Here is a 27720-nt window from a genome sequence, read left to right as displayed (position 1 = left end):
TTTAGTCAAACAACTTTGTGATATTTATATTCCATTGCACAGATATGGGTTATACAAATTAGTAACACAAGTTATTTCTTAAATTCCAAACATTTTCTAAAATATTATTACAGCAGATGTCTAGGATATTAAAACATCAAGGTGAAAATCATACTCTAAATAGTTAAATATGATACTGAAAATACTGCACATTTTAATTAGAGGAAAATTAAAATGTGTGCTCAAATGCTCTAACAAACTAAGCAGCAGGGCAGCTAACAACTACGAGTAAGTCACTGTGGTCCATTTTTACGTATGCATATATATGATTACTCTTTAGATAACCCCTCCTCTGGAAAACGCATTAATTCAAACACAAAAATCTGGATAAATGATTCAAAGAAATTTAAATTCTTCCTAACACATAAGATCTATGGTGAAGTGTAGTATTATCTATCATACAACTACTAATTTAAGATAAAAGACACCACACTTGGAAAGAAGAAAAGATTTTTAAAAGGTAATGGTTTTAATTGAATTAATGAGATGAAAAGATAGTGAAGCCCTGTTTGCTACTTACATGAAAGATCTTAAAAAATAATCACTGCACAAAATACAAAGGGTGGGGGGTTATGCTGCGATATTAAGTTTTTCTCCCATTAATATTTTTCTTGATAATTCAAGGACAAATTACAGTTTCCACAGCAAATTTGTTTTCAAAATGCCGAATTGTAACACAATTGCTGACTTCACGTTTCTGAATACCTGTTGGGGAGGGAAAATTTTTTTAAATTTCCGGTTCTTTAAGTAATTCATACTTATCAGTTACATTATTTATACATATAAAAATATTTTACTCTAGATTCGATGAATTTCTGTAGTTTGATTTTTTAGCCCTGGAGAAAGTAATTTTCCTCTCTTGTCTAAACTAAGTATCTTAATAGATCTTAGCAACCAATAATAATGCCATATGTAAATTTATGACCTCAAAGGTACGGAAATATTCTGTATCTTGACTGTGGTAGGAATCTGTTGAAACTCAGAACTGCACACTGAAGAGGGTGAATTTCATCATATGCGTAAATCTGGCTTTAAAAAAAAATCATCAATTATAAAGGAAATGAAAGGAAATGGGGAGATACTATTATTCTTGTTGTTCAGGTTAAAAAAAAAAAGGTTAAATGATCTGGCAAAACTACATTACTTGTGTCAATGCTCTTAATTCTTCAGCCAATTTCCCATGTAATTAACCTGACTGTGACTATCTTCAACGTGATCCAAAAGTTCACGTTTAGAATCCAGGTCCCTGAGCACATAGCTTCAGAGCTTCTCCAGAGACCTCTGGACAAGAAGAACTCTTGCCCAGTGTCAATGAACCAAGGTGGTGGGATGAAAGGTTGGGCTGGGTGACCACATGGAAAGTGAGGTAACAGCCCTAGGCATTGACACTTCACATACACCTAGTTCTCTCTACATGAAAAAAGTGGATTCAGAATTCAGAGGATTCTCTGGAAATCTAGAAATACCATATAATGACACAATACTTTTACTTTCTCATTCCTGGCAAACATATTGATAACAATACACTGGCTTACATCTAAATCTAGTTTGACACAGTGAAGTGAAACGACAAACTTTTCTGCCAGGACTTTAACAGTGAAAAGTATTACCTCTGATGGTTTCTCTGCGTTGCAGTTTGTAAGTTTCCTTGTCATGGCACAGTCGGTAAATAAAGAAACCCAGGTGATCGATGTTTTCAATGCGATCAGTGATAACCATGTGTTCATGAATCAGATAGGACTGAGGCAAATAGGTTCCAGCCTACATTTGGAAGAAATATTACATGAATACTCAGAGGATACAGGAAAGGTATAGAATAGAGATTGGCAAACTACTGCCCACCATCTGTTTTCATGAATGAAGTTTTACTGCAGTACAGTCATGCCTGTCTATTTACACACTGTCCATGAGTTGAATAGTTTGCAACACAGATCTTATTCCTTGAAAGCCTACTATTTATTATCAGGCCCATTGGGAAAACTCAGATAATAATTTAAGAGATTGTTATTTTATTTCAAAATATAAAATAATAAAAGGAAAAACCCCAAAATCGTGAGTCTTAATTCCTCTTTATAAAGAAAGCTCTTAGCTATGCGTCTGGTGAGATGGGCACTAATAGGGCTATTATCTCAACTGGAAATTCTAAGATCCTATAACAGCATTATTCATAAGAAATATTTGAACATTTGAACAGGGGCACTTGGGTGGCTCAGTCTGTTAGCATCTGCCTTCAGCTCAGGTCATGATCCCAGGATCCTAGGATTGAGCTCCACATCAGGCTCTCTGCTCAGGGGGAAGCCTGTTTCTCCCTCTCCCCGTCCCTCCGCCTGTCACTTGTGCATTCTCTCTCTCTCTCTCTGCCAAATAAATAAATAAAAACTTAAAAAAAATATATCTGAACACCTTCTACCTTTATGTTAATAAGTAACTCCAGCAGGTTTCTCGGTGGCATAACAATGGAAGTGTTCAGTGGAATCACATAGCACTTATCCAGATTAAGATCTAAATAGGCTGTGAGTTTCTGCAAAGAGAAAGATTCATTTTCATTAGATTAGTATCTGTAGCACAGGCAGCACCTGGAGTTTTAAGAATAATTTATATCATTAAAATGGGCTGGCTTTAGGACATATAAATCACTTGCATTTCAACAAATGAAGTATTTGGTAGGATAGGAACAGAAGGTAGTAATGAGAGGAAAAAATTATTGCTACTAGTACAAAATTCTTATCAAGAGTTTGTTCTATAAATGATTAACAATAAACTATTAAAATTAACTGCAAACAGCCTATCACCTGGTTAAGAGATACAGACACTTCTCTCACTTTTAAGCCCTAATACCTTCCAAGGTATCCATCTGTTACATGTAAAAATTAACTTCTACCCAATGCATTTAGAATGGTACTAATTACCACCATCCTTAGAGAAAGTGAAATAATAGTTAATTAAATGGTTTTTCTGTGTTCTTATGGTTCAGAAAGATTGTCCCATAGGATCGTTTTGAGGATTAAAATGAGTTATATCAAATCATGTAAACACTCAGATTTCTAAGGGCTCAGTATTAGTTATTTACTATTGTTTTGGACAGGCTTATTATTTTGAAGTATGTATTTTTTTAATTTATAAACATTTATCATATGTATTTATGAGGCATTAAATATTTGCAAAGCTAACTTCAGTAACTATGTCTGCTGAGTGTTTAAACTGGCAAACATATACAGATGCAAAATTCACAGAAAATATGTAAACTTCTGAATTTCAGAATTCTGGTTTAAGAAAACAAAACATTCCTGGGACAAAAATTACTGGGGAAATTTAAATATCAACTAGATATTAAATAATACTATATTATATTCATTTTCTTAGATGTGATAGCGATATAGAATTATATAGAAGAGACAAGAGTTCAAGTATCAAATATGAGAAAAAGAAAATTAATATGGTAAAATTTTGGAACTAGGTGGAGAATTTGGGATATTCACTGTTTTCTCACCTCATCTTTTGTGCACTGCATAACAATATTCAACACTAGGGGAAATATAGAATGAGAACTTAAAAACTGATTTAGAAAATGATACAGAACTAAAGTTACTAACTTCTGAAAATGCTACATAGAAATGGGACCATGGGGGCGCCTGGGTGGCTCAGTGGGTTAAAGCCTCTGCCTTCGGCTCAGGTCATGATCCCAGAGTCCTGAGATCCAGCCCTGAATTGGGGGGAGGGTGTGTCTTTGCTCAGCAGGGACCCTGCTGCCCTTCCTCTCTCTGCCTGCCTCTCTGCCTACTTGAGATCTATCTGTAACAAATAAATAAATAAAATCTTCAAAAAAAAAAAGAAAAAAGAAAGAAATGGGACCATGAATCTCCCCTTGGCTAAGAAAACAGGGTGGATAGGAAATAGTAGCAATTTACTAGCAGAAGAGCAGCAGCCAGAGTTGGGCTCAACATCAGATGTTGGACAGTTTATATCTTATGAGGCAGAAGAAACCCAAGTCCATTTTTTCTTTAAATAACAAGTCAGCTCTAAATAAAGGAAATCAGCAAATACTGAAATAAAAACTGTAAAGAGCATCAGTTTAGAAACCTGCCCCCCTTTTTTTTTTCCCCTGAACAGTTCCAGGCACCTGGCTCACCTTGTTAAAGTCATGAACAATGTTGGCAGGATCACTGTCTGCAAATTCTGGGACAGGCACACTGATGAATTCAACCTCATCTTCCTCAAAGATCTTAATATTTTCCTCAATTGTCTGGTAGCGAGCAGCCGGGGCATCTGCAGAAGGCTCGTTTAAGATGACATCATCTTTGATATACTTTATTCCACAGTAGTACACGTCATCGGGCTATAGAGAGTTCAAACACTATTTCAGCAATTCAGTGGGAGACAGGTTTTTAAATGTAAGCATTACTTAAGCTGCCACCGCTATCTAAATAGCATTTTGCTTGCAAACTCTTTCAGATGACAAGTCAGACAGTTTAATTACAGAGCTAACATATCCTTTAAGATGGGGTTCTGAAGTATTGTTAAGAAAAAAAAGTGGTTTCAGAAAGAGAAAACAGCTGATTTTTTCCTCTACTTTTTGCAGTTGACAAAAACAGAATTTAAAGCAATTAATCATCTGGTGACAAGTAAATGTGAAGAAATACATAGGCCTACTTCTACCTGTAGGCATTACTTTATTTTAAACAAATGTTTTTTTCTGAAAGAGTATACCTGTAAGACTTTTTGATGTGAGTCACTGATTAAATGATTTTTCTCTTACTGGCCAAAAAAGGGATAGTTTTTCTGTAATTTTTACAGGACTATAAGTAGTTGTGATTTTTCTCCTTAAAATAAATTACAATTAAGTGGAAAATATCAGATTACAGTAATCATTATAAAGACTGTTTTTTTAAAAAGTATACGTGAAGGCTATAAGTATATAACAAAATGTTAAGGCAAAAGTGTTTCTGAATGGTGGAATTACAAATTGTTTTTTTCTATATCAAATACATTTCCTGTTAAAAACTGCATTAAAAAAGATAACTAGTATTTCAGTAATGTCTATCAACATGCAAATGGGCATGAAATGTATACATTTCCTCTGGAAGCATGTTTCATTATTTTAGTAAAATCTCTGTCAATGGTTTCTTCAAATTTTAAAATGTTTAAAAAAAAAACCTACTAACTTTTTGTTAAGAGAAATGTATCACAAAACAGAGATCATAAATCATGATTATCATTAGAAGTATCTGTCTTAACCCACTAAGATTAAGGATTTCTATTAAACACTCTAAGTTATCAACGTTCATCCCAAATCACTTCAATATCACTGCTGAAGTTATACAATCCTTGAAGAAAAATCAATGGCTGGGAAAGAGGCAGAGAGACGTGGTGCCAGTGCGCCCGGTATCCAGGAGTAAAGTCAAATTGTAGGCAAGTCCAAACTGGCTACCAAGTTAGAATCCATGAATATGACAACATTCTGATGTTATCTGATGTATTTACTCAACAGGCAAATAATCATAGTGTATCTTAGCTACTACAGTAGGAAAACAAAGACTAGCCAATTTTGAACAATCATCCAGTATCTGTCCTCTTAGCAACATTTCAAAATAACATCATTCTGCTTTTAGTGACTGCCCAACAGGCTCAGCAAACTTGTGTTCAGATTTTTAAAACAGGACTTTAAAAACAGGACTACCACCCTGGCCAAAGGCCACAGACAAAAAATGCAGGCTTAGAACAAATTTGGACCTACTTTCTAATATGCATGAAGGAAAGGCAGAAAGTCCTTCTTAGCATTTTTCCACTTACTTGAAGTGCGAAGTATTTGTACAGGTATGCTCCTCCCAGAATGACACCTGCAAGCATAAACGCTAGTCCAAAGCACATGCACCAGCACCAGGCTCTTCTCTGGCCAACTGGTACCACTTCATCTGGGTCCTAAAATATGAAAAAGACCAACAATGGTCAGTATCGTTATCTCCAGTCAGAATCACAGAAGGGTCAGGATTCAAAGAAGACTGAAAAGGATGATCATTTTATAAACAAAGGTAAGAAGACCAATGGACTCAGATATCATAACAAAATCAGCCCAGGAATTATTAGGTGGTGGTGCCAGGACTCACCACAGCCATCAGTCTCTTAGTAGAGTTCTGCCTTCTTCTCTCAACACCTTTGCTACTCATACCTCCCGAGCAGTAACATACTGCATAATTCCTAATTTCTGTGCACAACTTTGGTGACTAAAATATCTTCTAACATTTAAAAATTCAGAAAAGGCTACAACCCAACTCTGTCATGCAATATTACGGTGCTGAGCCTTATATATACAACCTTACTGTGTAGTATATTATAAAATTATGTATTAGCCTGCTACAGGTAGTTCGTATATTTCATAGCAGGTATCAAACCACTCCTAACAATACACAAGAAAAAGTAACAGGAAATTAAGGGACAGAACAACTAGTATGAAACAAATTCTCTGAACCACTGAAGTCTTAAAATAATCTTATTAGTTTTCCTGCCCTACCCTAAAAAACAAATCTAGTTTGACAGAGGTCTTCATTTTTAAGATAGAAGCAGTAGAAAAATAAGGAAAAGAGTGAACAGAAAAAAAAAAGTTATTAAGTCAAGAGACATGCAGTTAGTTAGAATTTTGATTTGGACCCACTCAAAGAAATAATTTAGCCTCAGAATGTCAAATGGGGTCACAATGTTCAGGCCTTTAAATACTCCCGTTGCCCTTCTAACTCAGTCACTCTGTCACTTCAAATTTATGGCTAATTTCTGATTTGGACCCAGGTTCATGTCAAAAAGCTGACAATTGAGATTAGCTGCTCACGTCATCAAACTCATGGCTCAAGATATATTGTACAGACAGCCGGGGAAAGGCTCTAATTGACCTGAAAACAACGTAATAGAAGATGTTCTCGTTAGTAGTATGTATGTATAGCCTCTCGAGCACAGGACTCTGATCTTTGCTTAGAAAAATCAATGTAGGCTGTATTAAGGGAGAATGTAGACTTGATCCACACCTTTACAGATAAACAGGATATAAGAAAAAAAGGAAGAAAAACTGTTATCAACAGTTTTTGATTGAAGTTTTGGATATGGCTGAAACAAGAATACAGTTAAGAAAGAATGAAAGCTCCAAATCCAAAAAAAAAAATAAGAAAGAAAGAATGAATGAAAGCTAAAAGTTGTATTTTCAATGCTAAGGTAAGGAATTTCAACTTGATACTACTAAGGAAAAGTCCAATCCCATCTTTCCCAAACAGCCAAGAACACCTCAGGGCTAGACAGTGTACAACTAGGTTAAACTGAGGTTTTAAACGCAGAACGTAACACTGTGGAACAAATGCCTTTTAACTTGAGGCTTGGATCAGACACTCTGAGAGCATTAACACTCTGCTGTTAGTATATGTACTTAAGACAAGTGTACTACAAAGTAGTATGTAAAAAGAATAAGCCTAGAATAATTTATCAAGTCACGTAACATATTCCATCTGTAAACAGAAAGTTACAAGAATTCCCTGGAGTAATAAGGTAATATGAAACTTGAATGATAAAGTCTAGTATTTTGCTTGAGCCCTTGTGTGATATAAATACCTAAAGAGAAAAGAAACAGTTCCTAGCATTATTAATTTTAGGGTGGAGGCAGGGTGGGGGGTGGAGATGACAGATGGAAACAGCCATTTCCAAACATTTGGTATCAGCTGCTGAGACAGTCAAATGTGCGTACAACACCCACCCTGTTTGGCAGACTCCTCCTCTAGCAACACATAAATGAATATCCAAAGACCATGGGCAGACACTTATAAAAAATATATATATATATATACAGCCCCAACTGTCAAACTGATGACAAGTTTCCAGGCCTTTTAATATATCTTTAAAAAAAAAAAAAAAGATTTTATTTATTTGACAGAGAGAGGGACAGTGAGTGAGGGAAACACAAGCAGGGGAGTAGGAGAGGGAGAAGGAGCTTCCTGCTAAGCAGGGAGCCCAATGCACGGCTCCAACCCAGGCCAAAGGCAGACGCTTAATGATTGAGCCACCCAGGCTCCTCTAGTGTATCATTTTTAATTGGTCAGCAAATTTCAAGAACAAATTATAAATGTCTACTATGTGCCAAGAGCTGTGCTAGGCACTGGTATACAGCCCCTGCCAAGAAAGAGATCATTCAGATCAGCCTGGGAAATAAATACACAAAGAGAACGTAAACACGATATGGACTCTAACAGAAGAAGGCAGAGCACAGAAAAGGCGACAGTGTTTGGAGTGCATCTCCAAGAGGAGAAAATACTAGAATGGAATGCTGAAGGACAAATGCTCATTACCCACAGAAAACACAGAGTTAAAGGGCATTACACTGAAGGCAAAGAATGAATAAAACCATGGAACCAGAATGCATGACATCTCCAAGGGACACATGTGCTATGGCTGGCATGTCCAATATGTGGGGAGGATATAAGAAGCTAAGAATGGAGAAGTTAACTAGGGCGGATCACAAAGGGCCTTTACATACCATGCTCTGGAGTTTGAATTCTCATGTTCATTCAAAAATCACATTTCTGGACAAGGACAAATGCTTCACTATCCACAAGTCATCTGTTCAGCACTTCAACAATATGAACCATGGTTTAAGAATCAGAAACTAAGTCTTCAAATAACCACATTATAAACCCAAGTTCATGCACCGTAATCATGTACTTCCTAAAAGAGCTACTGGGTCTTCAAAATCTATCTAATCTCTTTTTTTCCCCTCTTATTTTTTAGTGATCATTTCCTACCTTGCATTAGAATAATTCATATACACATCTTCTACCGACCAGGCTGTAAGGTTCTTGTGACTATCCATTCATAATTCATTTTGCATTACTGTTAGCTCCAAGCTAAGTTTAGTACTTGGTTGGCACTCTACAAATATCTGATGAGTGAATGAAATTTAGATCTGTTTTTAAAGCTTGGGTTATTTATTTTTTTAATGATGCATGAAGTAACAACCACAGCCAGTGTGATAGTGAGGGTTGGGATCAACGTTAAGACTTCATGACACAAGACAGACAGTGGCTATTTAGCAAAGAACAGCAGCCCTAAGTACTTAGTACAGTTCGACATTTATTAAGGACCTGTTATTTGCAATATACTGTGGAAGATCCTGTGGGAAAAACAAATGTAATAAGGCATGGCTCACGTCTTAAGTAATTTGCAGTCAAAATTAACATTATTCATGACAGATGAAGGGCATACCATATTACAATCTGAGTCATGGAGAAAGCATTAAAATATATTGAGAACAGAAAAGTTTTTAATCTAAGTGATTTACTAAAAGTGTATTTTAAGGGAACCTGGGTGGCTCAGTGGGTTAAAGTCTCTGCCTTCAGCTCAGGTCATGATCTCAGGGTCCTGGGACCCAGCCCCACCTGGGGCTCTCTGCTTAGCAGGGGGCCTGCTTCCTCCTCTCTCTCCCTACTTGTGATCTCTGTCAAATAAATAAATAAAATCTTAAAAAAAAAAGTGTATTTTAAATGATTAACTCCAGAAAGAGTAAGCTTCAAGTTTAAAAGGCCACATATGCAAGATTTAAGAAGAAAAGCCCCATGACCATCTCAATATATGTCGAAAATCCATTTGACAAACTCCGAACTCCCATTCATAATAAAATGTCTTTGCAACCTGGAAAGAGGTGAAACTCTTTAACATGACTAAGGCTAATAATGATCAAAAACCCATAGTAAACCTCATACTTAATGGTGAAACTTCTTACCATTAACCTTTCAAGTCAGGAATTATGAGGGTTGCCCACTAAAACTGATTCTTTGTTTCCATCCAACATTGTATTAGAAATCCTAGCTAGTATACAACTGAGAAGCACAAGAACAGATATAAAGATTACAAAAAAGAATGCAAAACTATCATTATGTGTAAATGATATCACTGTCTAGAAAATCTGAGAAGGTAAAATTCAAACTAATTGAAGTTCAGCAAGATTGAAAACTGGTAATTAAAAATCAACTGACTCAAAGATTTATGTATTAGTCATACCATCATTATTCATAATAGCCCCAAACTAGAAACAACAAAAGTATCCACTAAATGGTGAATGGATAAACTGTGGTATATTCATACTGAATCAAAAATATGCTAAGTGAAACAAATCCAACATAAAAGATTACTTATTGCATGATTCTATTTTTATCAAATTCCAGAAAAGGCAAATGTAGTGACAGAAAAGTAGTTCAGTGGTTGTCATGGCCAAGAAATGGTGAGGGAGAGACTGAAGACATATAAGGAAATTTTTTGAAGATAATGGAAATGTTTCATATCTTGATGGTGGGGGATATACAACTTTGTTATTACCATAAATTCAATCAAGTCATATACAGGGAATGGATGAATTTTATTGCATGTAAATTATATTTTAATGTAGGAAGTGGGGGGGATCAAGTGAGTTATTACATAGCAGGCAAAAAGAGAAAATTAACAACACCAAGTGCTAGGGAAAGTATGGCGCAATGGGCATGGAGAACTTTCATATAGTTGGCAGGAGTTGGTACAACTGCTCAGAGAACAATTTGGCAATATTTAATAAAGTTCAACACACACACACACACACACCCCTCCATGACCCAGCAACTTCATTTCTAGGAACGTGGCCCTAGATAAAGTTTTATATGTGTACATAAAGAAAAAGGTCCAATAATGATTACTGCTGAATGGCCAATACGGAAAAAATTAAAAATAACCTACATGTCCATCAAGTGGAGAATAAAGTATTACAGGTTCATATAATAATAATTAAAATGAATATCAACTACCATAGTTGGTTTTAAGAGCGCAGAAACACAATCCCAAATTACAAAAGAAAAAAACAGGCAAGCTGGATATTACCAGTATATATTTAAGACTTTAAAAACATATCAAATGGTACTATAAATTCTCTGGCTTTGTATGCTTGGATTATTTCATAATCTAAAATCAACCAAAAAAAAAAAAAAAAAAAGAAAAAAAGAAAATCACTCACGAACAAGGTATATGAGTTTACCTGGCCTAATTTAGGACAAGTCAGAGACATTTCCTCCCCTTGTACTGCCAACAGAACTGGTACATCTTAAATTATGCTGAGAAGGTAGAAGAGCTCCCACAGGTGCTGCACAATTATCATCTCATTAATCTTCCTAAAACCTCAAGTTTTTACCCCAGTTTATAAATGAAGACACTGAAGCACGAGCTGGCCTATAATCAGCCCTCTACAGCAGTATGGAAAGACACAGTTTTTGGAAGCATTCTTGCTCTCTCGTTGTACTAATTTCTGGTTTAAATAAATCTTCTCATCACATGATAAAGTAAGATTACTTAACCAATTATATTTCAAGCAAAATGAAGGATAAATTCTGTTCTGGTATTTCAATTAGTTAAGAATTAGGTCACCTCAGTCAGCTCCCTAAGAGATTTCCGTAAATGTTGCTTCCATTATCAGCTTAACTCAGACAAAACACAAGGGTTTTCATATAATTTTGATTCTGTTCCTATACTAACAAATCACTGTACATCCTCAGGCACTTCTCTTTGAGCCTTCTTTATAGGATGAATGAAGACACATTTTTTCCAAAGCTCTCAGATACCCTATTATGCAATTATTATGGCAAATGCAATCACAAAGCCTTAGGAACCAGAATATTAAAAAGGAAAACATCTCTAAGGGTTAAAAATCTTATCAATGAAGAAAAAAAGAAAGAGGAAGAAGGAAGAGAGGGAAGCAGGGAGGGGGGGACAGAGATGGTATGAAAATATTTTAAGTATAGAAACCAGACAGAAACAGAGAAAAGAATCAATACAATTTATTCAACTCAAAGCAGCACGAACTACTGAACCTTCAGAAATAGATTTAGAAACATGAACTTTTTTTTTAAAGATTTTATTTATTTATTCATGAGAGACACAGAGAGAGAGACGCAGACAGAGGCAGAGGTAGAGGGAGAAGAAAGCTCCCCAAGAAGCAGGGCACCCGATATGGGACTCGATCCCAGCACCCTGGGATTATGACCCGAGATGAAGGCAGATGCTTAACCATCTGAGCCACCCAGGCTCAGAAACATGTACATGTATCCAAGAAACATGTACATTTTTAAAACACATCTGGTAGGAATGCCTGGGTGGCTCAGTCGGTTCAGTGTCTGCTTTTGGCTCAGATCATGATCCCTGGGTCCTAGAATCAAGTCCCACATTGGGCTCCCTGCTCAGCAGGAACCCTGCTTCTCTCTCTGCTTACCTCTCTCTCCCTGACAAAAATAAAAATCTTTATTAAAAAAATACACTTGATTAATATGAATAAACGTGGAGATGCACAGGCCAGCTGCCCATGGATGTATCTGGCCTATATACTATTTTCCAAAATACAGAATTAGCTGCCAACATTTAAAAAAATCTTATGACTCAGATTTTTTTTTTTTTAAGATTTTTTCTTTATTTATCTGACAGAGATCACAAGTAGGCAGAGAGGCAGGCAGAGAGAGAGGTGGGAAGCAGGCTACCTGCAGAGCAGAAAGCCCAATGTGGGGGCTTGATCCCAGGACCCTGGGATCATGACCTGAGCCGAAGGCAGAGGCCTAACCCACTGAGCCACCCAGGTGCCCCATGACTCAAATTTTTACACATGAATTTCCTGGTTTCTCAACTCCTCCTAATTTTTCTCCCTAGATACCAAGTTACTGGCTACTGTGTTGCCTAGTTTTGAATTAAGTCCTGCTATGACTGGGTATATACGTCCATCTGAGAACCTACTTGATAAAACAACTAGTCTAAAACATTCCCGGTATAAAGGATTCTGACTTCTGAGCTTCAGACTGGATTAATGTTCTGAATAAAATACCTTAATGCTTTAAATGACACAGCAGGCGAATTCTCTTACGAACTTCGAATCTGAGTATGAACGGCATAAGCAAGCCAAAAGTGTAACAGAGAAGATGTAGAACTGGGCAGGCCCAGAGAAAACTGTGGGCCAAGAGCTACAGGAATCCAAGACCTTCTCCAGACAACTCCCAGTTCCCAGAAAACATAAAAACAGCTAGAGAATGACAGAAAGCCAGTTGGTTGTAATACAGTCTATATTCCAGGAAAGGCAAACGACAGAAAGACAAAACAGGGATGGAGTGACAGCCAGAACTACTAAGTGGTATCAAAAATAACATTCTGGGGCACCTGGGTGGCTCAGTTGGTTAAGCATCTGCTTTCAGACCAGGTCATGATCCCAGGATACTGGGATCAAGCCCTGAATCACGCCCGAGCCCAGCAGGGAGCCTGCTTCTCCCTCTCCCCCTATCTGCCACTCTCTCTGCCTACTTGTCCTCTCTATCTCAGTCAAATAAATAAATAAAATCTTAAAAAAAAAAAACAAAACACTTTGGAGTGAGGAAAATATTCTACATCTTGACTGTGATGATTACACAACTACATTTGCCAAAATTAACACAACAATATACCTAAAAGGGCTGAATTTTCAGTATGTAAATAATACTCAAGTAAAATCAAATGATTCTCCCCTTCCCCAATTTACAAGCAACAGGACAGTTTTTTCCTAAGACTCAAGTAAATGATACTAAAGAAGCTAGAAAAGATAGGTGAAGACAAAACTGAAGACAGCAGACAAAAAATGTCAGAATTTGGGAGGATGAGAAAGCTGGATACGTTTTTAACTTCTCTATCTCAATTATGTCATCTTAAACATGGATTAGCAGTAGCACCTCCTCACAGGGTTGTTGCAGGGATTAAATGAGGAAACATTTAGATCATTGTTTGGTACACAGGAAACAGTAAGTGATCAGTAGATAATAGTCATTATTATCCCACCACAACCTGATTTAGCTGAGAGAGGTGAAGCTGAAACAAGTATCCACTGGGGCTGAAGCCAATAAAAAGTCATCGACAACAAAATCCTGAAAAGGCCAACTGGAAAAAGACTGACAGTACGGGAGGGGAAAATTAAATCATTTCCTATTCCAGTAAGAATTTTAAAGTAACAAATGAACAAACCTTGGTTATCAATTAAGATCTATTTAAAATTTTTCCAAAATTCTTTCCCAACTATACTCTTAGAACCACAAAAGCTATGTAGGTGATGACCCCAACAGATTACTATTGTGTAGAATACCAGTGCCATCCATTTACTGCTGGTACATGTTCTGTCCACCTGACTTGTACATGAGTTTTCTTTCCCAAGTATGGAGGCATTGAAAAGACATGACCCAGCGATCCCTTCAGTATTAATAGCATTGATTATCAAATATATATTTTATGTAAAAACACAAAATCTATGGCTAAAATGCTAACCTCTATAGACATCAAATATTTGTTGACATTTTGTCTTGTTCATTTAAATCAGTATCTGAATTATGCTTTCTCATTTTACTTTTCAAATTAAGATCGCTACCATCTCCTCTATGGTGAGAAAAGTCCACATGACAAATGTTGTGTCTAGCACACAAAAAGGAAGCAGTTTTCCAAGTGCTTGGCATTATATGGATAATAAAGTTACTGCATTAACTTGTACTAGGGCTAAAAAGAGGTTTAAAAAGTAAGAAACTGGGGTGCCTGGCTGGCGCAGTTGGTGCGGCGTGTGAATCTTGATCTTGGGGTTGTAGCTTCAAGCCCCAGGTGTAAAGATAACTTAAAATAATAATAAATGAAAAGTGAGAAATCAATACAAAATACAATGTCTACAAAACAGATTCTTCATTAATGTCCTTTTTTGTGAACAAACCCTGCAATAAACAAAAAGCAATAAACTGCAGTAAACAAAAAGAAATTAAGCTATTGCATAATGTAACTATTCTGAAAAAAAAAGCTGTAATAAACAAAAAGAAATTTTTAAGCTATTGCATAATATAACTATTCTGAAAAATTTAAACCTGAACCAAATTATTGGCAGTATATAAAATTGGCACAGGCCTAGGTTAAAAAAAATATATATATAGGTCAGAACTTTAAAAAAAAAATAACTATAAATGCTTTTAGTGCTGGATCACGACTTCATCACTTTTAAGATTTTTATTTATTTATTTGACAGAGATCAAAAGTAGGCAGAGGCAGGCAGAGGCAGGCAGGCTCCCCGCTGAGCAGAGAGTGATGCGGGTCTCAAACCCAGGACCCTGAGATTGTGACCCGAGCCGAAGGCAGAAGCTTTAACCCACTGAGCCACCCAGGCGCCCCACTTCATCGCTTTATATTAAGGACAAGAAGAGTATCTAACACAAAGCACAATGGTAATATAGGAACACCTTAAACATTCTCTATTCTTTTTTATACATATTTTAAAGATAGCCAATATTCTTCAAGGTGTTTATTCAATCTACACTAAAGAGAACTTTCTATTTCAGGAGAATTTCTTCTTTTTTTTGTAACAGGCTCCATACCCAATGTGGGGCTTAACTCAGAACCCTGAGATCGAGAGTCCCATGCTCTACCAACTAAGCCAGCCAGGTGCCCCAGATTTTCAAATTCATATTGGTGAGATCTAAAGGTATTGGATAGTCAAGAGCATTATATACAAGTGCTAGTTATTGTTAATCATAGCCTTTACCAGACATCAATAAAAATGGTCAAGACAGGTTTCTTCTGGCACTGGCTGAATTATGAATTCCTACTGTTATTACCAAGAATGTCAACTGTGTAAAACAAAACAAAAACTTGAAGTATGATAAGAATGTTCTACTGTCTATAATTCATTATAAAATTAAGTGTCAAGATTGGGGGGGGGGAAGCAAACTTGTTCCAGAATCATTTCTGCATATATCCCAGATTTTAATGTCATTCAACAAGATAATTATGCATTTATATTCAAATGAGTAATTCTATTTAAAATGCAGAACTCTCGATAAAACCTTCCAATTATATTCTTCTAAAGGCATGAAATAATTTAAAATGTGGAAAGTGTATTTTCTGTCCAAGTTTAGAATTTTTAAAGTTAGACAAAAGGACTACTGCAAAATATTCCAGTTCTGGAGATCAGAGGTATGTGTCTATCACGAACACGTCAAAAGTCCTTTGAACCTATGCCCAGCACCAAGTTCATGCACAATACATACTCAGTAATCAATCATTAGATCTTGCTCCTTATTTCACCACTCCCCTGGCTCTTGGATCCAAGGGTGCTGTGTTCTTGTGACATTTAAGACAGCTGTGATCAAGCTGGTCTACACAATCAGCTGGTCTCTCCCAGCAAGGTGTTACTTGAAGACTGGGATGCTTAGTAATTTTTAAATTCCTAATATAGCACCTGACCATGAGGTACATGCCTCTGAATATGTGATCAGTATAGTTTTCAGAAAGAAAACATCTACTATGGAAGGACCATGAAAGCACATTTAGTGCAACACATCGTTTTACAGATAAATATAATGAGGTCCAGAGAAGTAAAATTATTTGTGTAGTATCTTAGAACTCATAAGGCCTGAATACCCTCTCACAGTCCATGGGTGGCTTAGTTGGTTAAGCATCTGCCTTTGGCTCACTTGTGATCAACTCTCTGCTCAGTGGGGAGTCAGCTTCTCCCTCCCTGTGCTGCTCTCCTTGCTCATTCTCTCTCTAATAAATAAATAAAATCTTGAAAAAAAGTTTCAAAACAAATTAATAGGATTTTTCTCTTCATCAAATTACAAAGGACAGTAACAAGAATATTAAAATCATATGTGCACGAAGCAAAAACAACAAAGGAAAATAACTCGGGCTTACAAGGATACAGGCATTTGAAAATAAATAGAAAAGGCAAGATACTAATTACAAAAATGAAACTGAAGTAGAGTAGCAAAGCCACAAAGCAAAATCACAAAGTTGGTAGTGACCGAGTTGTCTCTAACTCATGACGGAGACAGTTTTTAAATTTAAAGAGGGAGACCAGAAGATGATGCTTCATGTCTTTCAGGCCATCCTATAGGTCCCTGAAACTAGTGCTAATATGGGGCACCTGGCTGGCTCAGATGGAAAAGCATGGAACGCCTGATCTTGGGGTCATGAGTTCAAGCCCCAGGCTGGGAGGAGAGATTACTTAAAGAAACAAACATTAAAAAAAAAAAAAAACAAACAAACAAAAAAAACCCTAGTGCAATAGTAATAATCCAGACAATAATGGTTTCCACTAATAGCTATTATACAAGTCTATTTTTAATGTGAAAAGGAAATATTCCAATAATCTTTAAAAAGCTATTAAGACAGCACAGTTAGAAGCCCAATGATTGATTTCCAATTAAATGGCCATGTTTTCTTCCTGAAAACTTGACAAAGTTAATAATAAAGGGATAAACAAATAAATACATCTTTAGCCAGAGAATGGAAATGAATGACCTGAAACAAACTCCATCAATAAAAATTTCGAGAGCCAGAAGCATAAAGAAAATAATCTTAAGCTTCTATAGACGGGGAAAAAAATTGGTCAAAAAAACCTGGAATCAGAATGGCATGAAGCAATCAATGCTATCAAAATGCTGAAAGAAAATTACAGCTAACCTAGAATTTTATACCCAAATCAATCACCAATTAAATGTGAGGATAAAGATTCTCAGATGTGAAAGGTTTTTTTTAGAAGAATTGATCTGATCCGTTTTCTCAGATTCATTAAACTGCAGATAAAACACAGGATAAAGACAAACCAATTCAATTCCAGGATGATAATTACTCTTGGGCATCTGGGTAGTAATAGGTCTAGATTATAACCAGTGTGGATGGTGAGACTGAAGAATGACAAAAGGAAAACTGCCAAGAAAAATACAAAACTTGGTAACTTATTTGTAAATACCCAAAGGCAATTATACTGCTGTCAAAATCTGAGGATGAATTAGCAACAAATACACAGAAAATTAAGCAACCATCGCTGGTCCAAGAAACATTTATTAAATCCAGGGAAAATAAAACAATTTTGTGTAAGAAAGAACTTAGTAACTTTATTAGGTTACACTATGTTACTCAGACGTAAATGTTTGTCAATTACAATAAAAGCACAGAATAACAATTTAACCAGAAATTACTGTAACTACACCGTAAGATAGAATATGTGTGTAATATGTTAATATACAGAAAAAGCTAAATATTCACTTTCCATATTAGGAAGACAATAGGTGATATCTAAAATTGCAAAACATACAAATAAAACAAAAACCAACAACAGCAGCTCAGAAGAAAGTGCATAGAATTTAAGTTTTCCAAATGTGGTCCAGGGACACCCTTTTAAGAGTTCCACAAGGTCAAAACCTTCTCATAATAAAACTAAGACTGTTTTTTTTCTTTCTCACGCTCTGACTAGTGTAAAGTTTTCCCAGAAGTTGAATGTGCGATAGCACAACAGGCTGACCACAGAAGCTGATGTGAGAATCAGCTATTATTAATAGTCTTCTATTAAGCTATTCAGTAGAGTGTTACAAAAATGTAAACGTGTTACCCTTACTCTTCTTAAATTCGGGTTATTTGGAAAATCTTAGTATTCATAATAATGCCATTTATGGTAATATGTCATAGGTTTATCATTGCTATTTTAAATTAGTTAATAGTCTTAATTTCTAATATAGTAATTATCAATAGATATAACCTACATAAATCAAAAGCTCTTTGGGTCCTCAACAATTTTTAAGAATACAAAGGTGTCCTGAGTCCAAAAAGTGAAAACCACTTTTTTACAGAAATGCGGAGCTAGGATCACCATATATAGCGAGGCAGAATATACTGGTGCAAGGATGCCAGGCCAAGGAGATCAACAGAGCCAGAATCCAGTCTGTATGCCGCTCACCAAAACCACACTCTTTTTTATTTTACAGAAAGCCTAGAAGATAGACTGAACTCAATTGCCTCAAATTAATCTTCAAAGATAGAAATTAGATTAGTGGTTGCCTCTTAGGAGAGAGGACAGGCACTAAAAGGACATGAGAACTTTCTGAGTTGATAGGTCTATCTTGACCCTTGGTTGTTATTCAGGTGCATGTATTTAAAATTATGTAACTGTACACTCAAAATCTGTACTGTATTATATATAAATATACTATAATCTTTAAAAAGTGAGTTCCTTTATGATAGGGCAGGAATATTTGCTTTTTAAAACTAAGCATTATTTGGTAAAACCCAAAATTAAATTTACAAAATTAAATTCAACGTCCTTTATGTAATGGAGAAATAACCACTTTTTAATGAAAATGGATAAAAGTACTGCACGCTAAGAGTTCTACATTACAGAGAGAAATAAATCCTCAACAGGATACCTTGTAGAGGATGATTTAACAATAATAATGTTATCTAACTGATACGCGACATAGGGATAAAACAATAGTGGTAACAGAAGTACTACTCCAAAACAAGAATGATGAGGGGGAAAAATGGGACTTCAATAAATGGGGACAGAGGAAGCGCATTTAACATTTAACTAGTTTCTAAGTAGCAGGCACTCTGAATTTTATCCCAACAACACTTCAGGGCAGGTGCCACCAGACTATTTTGCAAATGAGGGAACTGAGTCGTGGGGAGGTTTCTTGACTTGTCCAAGTTACCAGATCCAGGTTACATTAACCTTTGACAGCAGGTTCTCAACCTATGAAAAGTGGCTTTAGGTTTGTGGCACTGGTCTATTAAAAAAAAAAAAAAGACAAATTTTAAGAACTGCTCTGCTTCATTAACTTTACTTCTATCTTTAAATCTTCCCTTCTAGAAATTTTGAAGGTAAGTTTACTTGAAAAAGTGACATCTGCAAAGCTGAATCAAAGCCAACTGGAAAACTAGAAAGATACTACATTTGGTCTCACATCACACGGCTGTTTAACAATCTGAGGACTGCCAAACCCTGTTTGACAGTTGTAGTTTTAAGTAACAGTAACAGTAGTACTGATAACAGCAGCAAATGTCTCTACTTTGAGGGGGGGGGAAAAAGAGTGGGGGGGGCGGATAAAGGGAGAGACAGTATCTTAAGCAGGCTCCAGGGCCAGCACACAGAGCTGACAAAAACCTGATCTCACTACCCTGAGATCACGTCCTGAGCCCAAATCCAGAGTCAGCCGTTTAACAGACTGAGCGAGCCATCCATGTGTCCCTAATGTTTTCTGAGTCTTATTCTCACTCTATTCCAGCCATGGTGATAAACTTTTTACAGATTATCATATTCCCCATTTTGCTGAAGGAGAAACTGAGGCAGAGAGTTGAAGTAACTTACCTCACCTATTACACAGTAAGTGGCAGAGATAGGATTTAAACCCTGAAGTTTAAGCGCATAGTCTGAGTTCTCCGTAAGTAGACAGTATTACTTCCTGAACTGTACACCCCTCTACTGATTAGAACAAAAGGGAAAAGTTGGTTGATTTTCTTCCCCAAGCGTTTAAAAATGTAAAAATAATTCTTAGCTCATGGGCCATACAAAAACACGCAGCATGCCACGTCTGGACACACGCGCCATCATTTGCCAGCCAGGCTCTCTACTGTAAAGGAGACTAAAACAAGTGGCCCACGTCAAATTGTCACTATTTTTGCCTTGCTTGAAATTCTTATATAAATTAGTTGGGAATACTTAATACTTAAGTGTCAAAAATCATCCTGATTCTACCTTGCCTTTAAAGACTGGAGAACCAAACAACACTTGACCCCCGCCCCTTTTTTTTGTAATGAAAATGAAGAATATTCTAAACTGTTTAATAGGTAAAAAGCCCAACTTCACTAATTCTGCTTGGGCCCAGGAGGCACTGAGTTTGTGATCTCTGTCTAGCACTGCCCTGGCTAACACTGATGACTTGCTTGGGAAATGTTGGTCCTAGCGCTAGGATGAAAGCACGGAAAAAAATGCACTGAAGGAGCAAGTTATAAATGGAAAGATAAAAACTGACAGAGAAGTGTATATAGCAGAACGAAAATACTACAAAGGCTGGCTGAGAAAATCAATTTTAAGAAATGCAGGCACACGGGGGCACCTGGGTTGCTCAGTTGTGAAAGCTCAGGTCAGTATCCTAGAGTCCTGAGATCTAGCCCTGCATTGGACTCCCTGCTCAGCAGGAAGCCTCTTTCTCCCTCTCCCATACCCCCCAACCCGTCTGTGTTCCCTCTCTTGCTGCATCTCTGTCGAATGAATAAATACAATCTTAAAAAAAAAAAATGCGATGCAAACACACTGATTCTGGAAATCATTTTTCCCAGCACTAAAGCTGGGTCTTCTTTTGGATGCTGCATCCAAGTCATTACTTAACAATGCACCTTATCTTTCTGGTTTTTTAATCTTAATTTTAAACATGATAATCATATTTAAAGCAGTGAAAACAATTCAAGATTTAAGCTTTACTCTTAACACATTCTGCAAAACAAATTTTTAAAAATAATTTTGGCATTAAAAGAAACTTTCAAATATATAAAAACCCATCAAAACTTAAATTTCTTAAACTATGAAATTCAACTGTGTCAACAAGTTTATGCAAATATTTTAAAATTTCCGAGTATTGCATATTGAACACCGTAATTAGTGACCATTTCCCAAATAAGCTCCCTAGATATTTAACTCAAATATGATCAGTATTTATAAATTAGGCACATTTTACCTCAATATTAATTTCTATTTGGATACATATACACATTTACATACAATTACTGCTGGAAAATTATTAATACTAAAAGATAAAATATTAAATGAAAAATCAGACTATCATAAAAAATGATTTCTTCATTTCTATAACTCAAGATTAAAATTCTTCTAACTTAAGAATAAAGTCTATGTTCATTATTACTTGATTTTCCCCCCAAATGGTAAAATTACAGAAATACTTCATAAAGTTCTTTCTTCCCTTCAAACTGATTAAAGAGTTTTAAAGAAATCTTCAATTGTTGAAAATTATTTTGTTCATTCAATTGTTGGTAACACATAAAAAGAGAATTATATTACAGCTGTCTTTAAAGCTCTTCAGATGTATCATAAATACCAATTAAAGGGGATAATCACAATTAAATGATTTTTAATAATGTTCTTAGATCATGTCTGCAATAAAATTTCTAATTTCCAACTTTCAGCCATCTACCTTATAAAAATATTCACTGCCAAGGTTTGTGCAAAGAAAACAGGACCGCCAGAAAACAACTTTATACATAAGCTTCTTGAAAAACTAGTGCCAGTGTTAATATTTTCTACATCCTTTGGATAAAAACCACCTCATTGAGAAATTCCAAGCTGTCAAATCCTTTATTTTAACAGGTAGTAGTTATTACTGAAAAAACTCTTTGATGACCAAGTACTTAACTCCTTCAGTCTAAGTTCTAATAAAAATTGCCAAGTTTACCTAAAAGTTTAGGAGAATGAATTCATCAATATTGTATTTGAAAAGACAAATGTTTTCTAGATTTTCTTCTGACACTATGATATGCAAAGCAGTCCAGCTACTTGGACTGAGTTCAGAAAGTATTTCCTTTTGGAAAAAGAAAATGCATTTTAAATACACACCCTAAATATTTAAATTATGACAGAACTAAAGAAGTAAAACGTCTTACTACTTATTACATTTTATTACATTACTACTTATTACATTTTTCAACAAACATTTAAAGCAAGTCAAGTTTTAGTAATACATAATGAAAACTTTTTAAGTTAAATACTGAATCAAATAAGCCTGTGCCATGTGTTCTAAGAGATACTTCTGGGTAAAAAAGATATTTTCACTTACTTAAACCTCTTACACAGCAGAGCTGAATGCCACAACCTCTCAGGGGCTTATGATTTTACTGATAACATACTTGCTTCTGTTTAGTCCAGACAAAATATGTTTTAAGAGGACACTGGAGCCCCAGGCAGGTAACTTGTCCTCCAAATATGCAATACACAACCTCGTCCAACCTTTGTCCACCCTCTGCAGCAGCAGCACCCCCAACCCTAGGCATGTCTGGGGAGGGGGGGCGAGACACGGGACAGGAACCTGTCCTGCCAAGTCACGTCCTAACCGCCCCCACCCCGCCCCGGGGGAGGGGGGGGGCAATTAATTTATCTCCCAGTACGAAACCCTCACATTTCAGCTACCAACACCCTCACCAAGAACTAAAACGTAATGACTGTAAAGTTTTTACTGGCTACTGCTTACAAACACTAAATTACACAACTAGGTAATGATATGTACTTTCTTCAAAAAGAACCAAGCTCCCAAATTCCTCCTCTAAAGGTCAACACACTTCAATAAACGTCATGTATATTTTGTTTCTCCTATCCCCAGAAACCACCCCCCAAAAGAAAAAAAAAAAAAAAACCCACCAACACCAAAAAAGTTCAATTACCAAACCCATCAGTCCTATTTATGCATACAGGAAATACCAGAAACTGCAAAGAACTAGGGTCGAAAGAGCCATGTTGTAATGGGTAACTCAGAACTTAACCGGGTTAGTAGTCTTGCACTTTTCTCTCCCACTTCTATCCTGCCCCATCTTCTCTCCTATACAAGCACTTTCCTTTTCTCTCCCTTTGAGGTCTATAACTGTAATACAGGGTAAAGGAGAGACAATACTATTTTTCCAGCAGTACAGTTTGCAGGGATATCTGTGAAGCAAATTTAAGCTGAGTCCTGATATTGGGAAGGTGTTTCACAATTAGGCATTACACATACACACACAGAAGTGTTAACAACTACTGCTCTAAAGTGAGGTAACCCACAATAAAAATTTGGTTTATTACATAATACCCTGGGACCACTTCTCTTCTCTTTGACCCACTGCTACTTAATACGAAGAAGCAATGTAACATGCTAAACATGGGGAAGAAAGGGAATGGTCTGGTTAGGATGAAGAGGTGGTTGTTATTTTTCACAAAACAATTTAATTCCTGCCAAATTAATTATGTAATCCTCACATCTTCAGAGAAAACTGGAAGAGTCCTTACAGACCCTCTCATTTTTACAGATAAGGAAAACTAAAAACTTAAGCCCAAGATCAAGCAGTTATGTAATGACAAAACTGGGACTTCTGACTGAGTTCATTAGGTATTTTCTTTGATATTTGCACATACATAACAGTCTTCCAAAGATCAAAGTTACAGACACAACCACCAATGAACCGAAGCCTGTAACGTCACACACACATATAATTTAAAATTCACCTGTTACAAAAAACAGAGGTCATACTCCTTGCTATTTCTGTATCTCTGAGCTTCGTGTCAGTTGGGACAGGCAGAGGAAGGTGAAAAATTAAGGGGAAAATGTAGGAAAAGAATAGTAAATAGCAAGCTAGTTGAGATCAACAGACATGACTGTTGGGAGTTGAGAGCTACTAAAAGACAAAATGAAAAAAGGGCAATGGCACTGCTTTCAGAGGGTTCTCAACCTGTAATAAGAAAAGAGCTAAAGAAATAACAAGGGATAGGAGCAACATTAAATTACTGGAATGTGTGTTACATAAGACAGCTGACTGGAGTGATCAGAATTTTTGGTAGCAGAGAGATACCAGAATTCTTTGGTAGATTCTAAGGTAGTAGAATCTGCCTTTTTAAACTAGAATTCAAGATGACACCAGGGCCGGTGGCCATGGAGTGTACATCTTAAGAAACAAACATCATTTGGATATTGTGATCTAGAAGGATTTAAAGGTACTAAAAATTTCTTCTTCAGGAGTTCTGGTCCATAACCAGCTTTACTTGATTCTCTCAACCAATCAGGCAGGCAAGGATATGCCCCAGGCAAACAGGAAGGCTGATTCTGTGCCGATTCCAGGCAGTCAAATTCAGTGGTTACCATAAAGTCACCCCAAGGAGCTACAGCACATTATGTAATCACAGTCGAACTGCAAGATGAAAGATCAGAAGTTCTTTCACAATGTCTGTTATTAAGCTAAGTCTTCATTTACCGTTAAGTGACTGATTATTAGGATTCTACTTTTAATGTAGAGCAATATTTTGTGACTTAGTGAAGAAAAGAAGTCTTTGAGCTTATAGCTAGAAAAAGAATTAGTCATTTTTTTAAAATCTGCCTATTCATCCATGACTGCTGCGTGGTTACAAAGGAATACTCTGGACCTCACAGCTTAGTTCCAGTATTTTTATCTGGATATGGGATCTAAGAAAATAGAAACAAAAAATGCACAGAGCTATAAATGGTTACTTTTTCACAGCAGCTGTGACCACAAAATTTGAGTATGGTGAAACTATGAGAAATTCTGAGAGTCTGAAAATGGGGTTATGTTTCAGGAATGACAGAAAAAGTCTAAAGTCAGATTTACAGCTACCTAGCAAATTAATTCTGACTTTTATCCGGAGTTCCAAATCTCCTTCAATACAGATCAAGAGAAAAGCTCTCTGAAGTGACATCATCGATGCTTTCTCCCTCTCTCCTTTTCTAAAAGGAAGGAATTATATTTACAGAATTTTTAAGAGATACATACTAGGATTAAAATCTCTATAATGTATCTGAGATTGTTATGACAGAGCACTTGACAATCTATTTTAGGTACAATGAATGTTAGATAAACATAGAGCTAAGATAATAATTTGCTACTTTAATTATCCTCTGTGCATTCCAAACATTTTCTTTTAAGACCAAGACTGTTTGCAAAGGATTCAGAAAAACAATAGCAGTATCAAAACTCTTAATCCTTTTAGGTAATCAGTTCCCTGTTTGTATTTCAAGGCAAGGCAGTCATTTAAATATCAAACCCTGACGTTTTTGTTTTTAACTAGAACATTTCCAAAAAAATAAGCACAGGCAAGTCCCCATTAACATTACAATCTCAAATTTTTTGACAGTGTATTAGTGCCATATTTTTCAACGGTAATTTTCATTACATCACATTAAAAAACACTTATTACTCACACCTGCACACAATCACTGCATTTTTTGAAATTAAAACTAAGTTTACCCTACTGATAACAGGTCCTGAAAAATGCTAAGGAAAAAGGAAGTTGAGCAACATAAATAAACTTCTACAGTTAATTTTTACAGGACTGAAAGTTTGCAGCCTAAAGATCATTTCGTAGAGAACAGGCTACGAGGCTTTCCTTTTTAACTTGAGACAATTACAATTGTATATCCTACATACATTATTCTTGTAATCCGCTCAAAGTTGGCACAGTTATAGTTCCACTCCTGATTTTTAATTAGGACTAAAAAGAGGGATTTTGTAAAAATAAAGTAAATTTTGTAAAGGACGTGAACGAGTTTCTCCCGTTTAGTTTCACTTAGTGTTAAGGGGTCCTCATAAATATGCTTATGTAACTTAAAAGCCAGTCGTGGGTTTTACAGTAGCATCTACACAGTAATTACTGATCCTTACCAGGAATATTTGTTTTAATTATAAACATCAACAGCCAAAGCCTATTCTGAGCAGATCTTCACCTCACTTTCTCCCCTCAACCGCTCCTCAGCCCCCTCTCCAGACCCCAATGTGAAGTTCACCTGCCAATACCCAAAGGCCGTGGAAAAGGAGGTAACGAAGAAAACGCTTTTAAAATTAAGAGGCTTACAGCGGCTGGACTTAGTCCAAGTGCTGTTCAGCCTAGAAACGAAAGTAGGAAGCAACAGAGGTCTAGGCTTGGAATGATGTCAGCCATTTTAGGAACATTATTTATAATGTTCCAGTGCCAAACTCTGTTGTTGTTTTTGTTGTTTTGCATGTCGCCGCGGGCCTCCGGGTGGAACGAACCCAGTCCAGACCCCACGCACGTTCCCCCGACTGCACAACGACCATGAACTCGGCCCCAATTCTTCGATCCCTCTCCCTCCAGGCCTCCCAAGCCCCCGATCCCGTGTTAGGCTCCACTTCCTGCACACGCACTTTCTTACAAAGGAGAAGCTGCGGCCGGACAAGAAAAGGGAGCAGCCCCAGATGGAGAGCCCCGCTCCCCCGGGGACCCTCGCCCGTGGCCCGCGCCTCCTCCGCGCGCAGAGCCGCCCCCGGCGCCGCGCAGCCCTGCCGGCCGGGCCGACCGCCCACTCCCCCGACCTCCCCGGCCCGCGGACCTTGCAGTCCACCGCGACGGCATCAGGGGGGATGATGAGTGCCTCCTCGCCGCACTTGGGCTCGTCCTTCTTGGCCTCCTTCTGGGCCAGAGCCGAGTTGAACGTCACCTTCACCATGGCGCGGCCTGGGGCGCCCTCGGGGGGCGGCGGCGGGCTGGAGGCGGGGGCTGCGGGCTCCTGGCTGCGGCTGCAGCCTCCTCGGCCGGGCTCCGGGCGCGGCTCAGCAACGGCTGAGGACGGGGGAACGGCTCCGCGGCGGCTGAGGCGGCTACTGCAGCACCGCTCCCGCAGCCTCGCAGCTCCCGGGCGAGGGCGGAGACGGCTCGCACCCCCGGGGGCGGGGTCGGAGCGGGGAGGACCGGAGGGGCGGGGCCGGAGGCGGGCGGGAGGGGCGGGGCCGGGCGCCGCGCCAGATTCTGCTCCCGCCCCAGGTCCCACGCAGCACCGAGCCGGGGCCGGACGGGCGTTCCTTGGGTGAGCGCCCGGATTTTCCGGTTCTGAGTTCGTTTCCAGCAGTTTAACCTCGGGGCACAATGTTGCAGGTTTGTAACAAAATCAGGGGAACTTTCCTGGGTTTGCGGCGCACGACTTATTAGGCCGTCCCTTTCCTGCTTGCTGCCCCCACCGCAAATCTAAGGACTGGAACTTTTGGGCGTCCACACCTCCATTTCCTCGGTATAATGGAACCGACCCAGTGGAGCGCAGGAATGTTTAATGCACTCTATCCTTGTGAACTTCTTTTATCTTCCTAGGACCTCACCCAAGGGCGTTACCT

General features: G+C 37.5%; 1 protein-coding gene across 1 annotated transcript; it reads right to left on the bottom strand.

Moving 5' to 3' along the window:
- On the bottom strand, positions 1–27276 carry ITM2B (integral membrane protein 2B). The gene is made up of 6 exons (XM_059143844.1): positions 26946–27276; positions 5830–5958; positions 4169–4375; positions 2450–2560; positions 1650–1800; positions 1–744 (listed from the first exon to the last, which is right to left on the bottom strand). Exons 1-6 carry the CDS (start codon positions 27060–27062, stop codon positions 659–661), a joined length of 801 nt encoding a protein of 266 aa, XP_058999827.1. The 5' UTR covers positions 27063–27276; the 3' UTR covers positions 1–658.
- Positions 27277–27720: the final 444 nt, after the last annotated feature.

This window comes from Mustela lutreola, chromosome 13, assembly GCF_030435805.1.
Source record: "Mustela lutreola isolate mMusLut2 chromosome 13, mMusLut2.pri, whole genome shotgun sequence".
NCBI lineage: Eukaryota > Metazoa > Chordata > Mammalia > Carnivora > Mustelidae > Mustela > Mustela lutreola.
The sequence above is the reverse complement of the archived record's forward strand: the minus strand, read 5'-3'. Positions and strand labels throughout refer to the sequence as shown.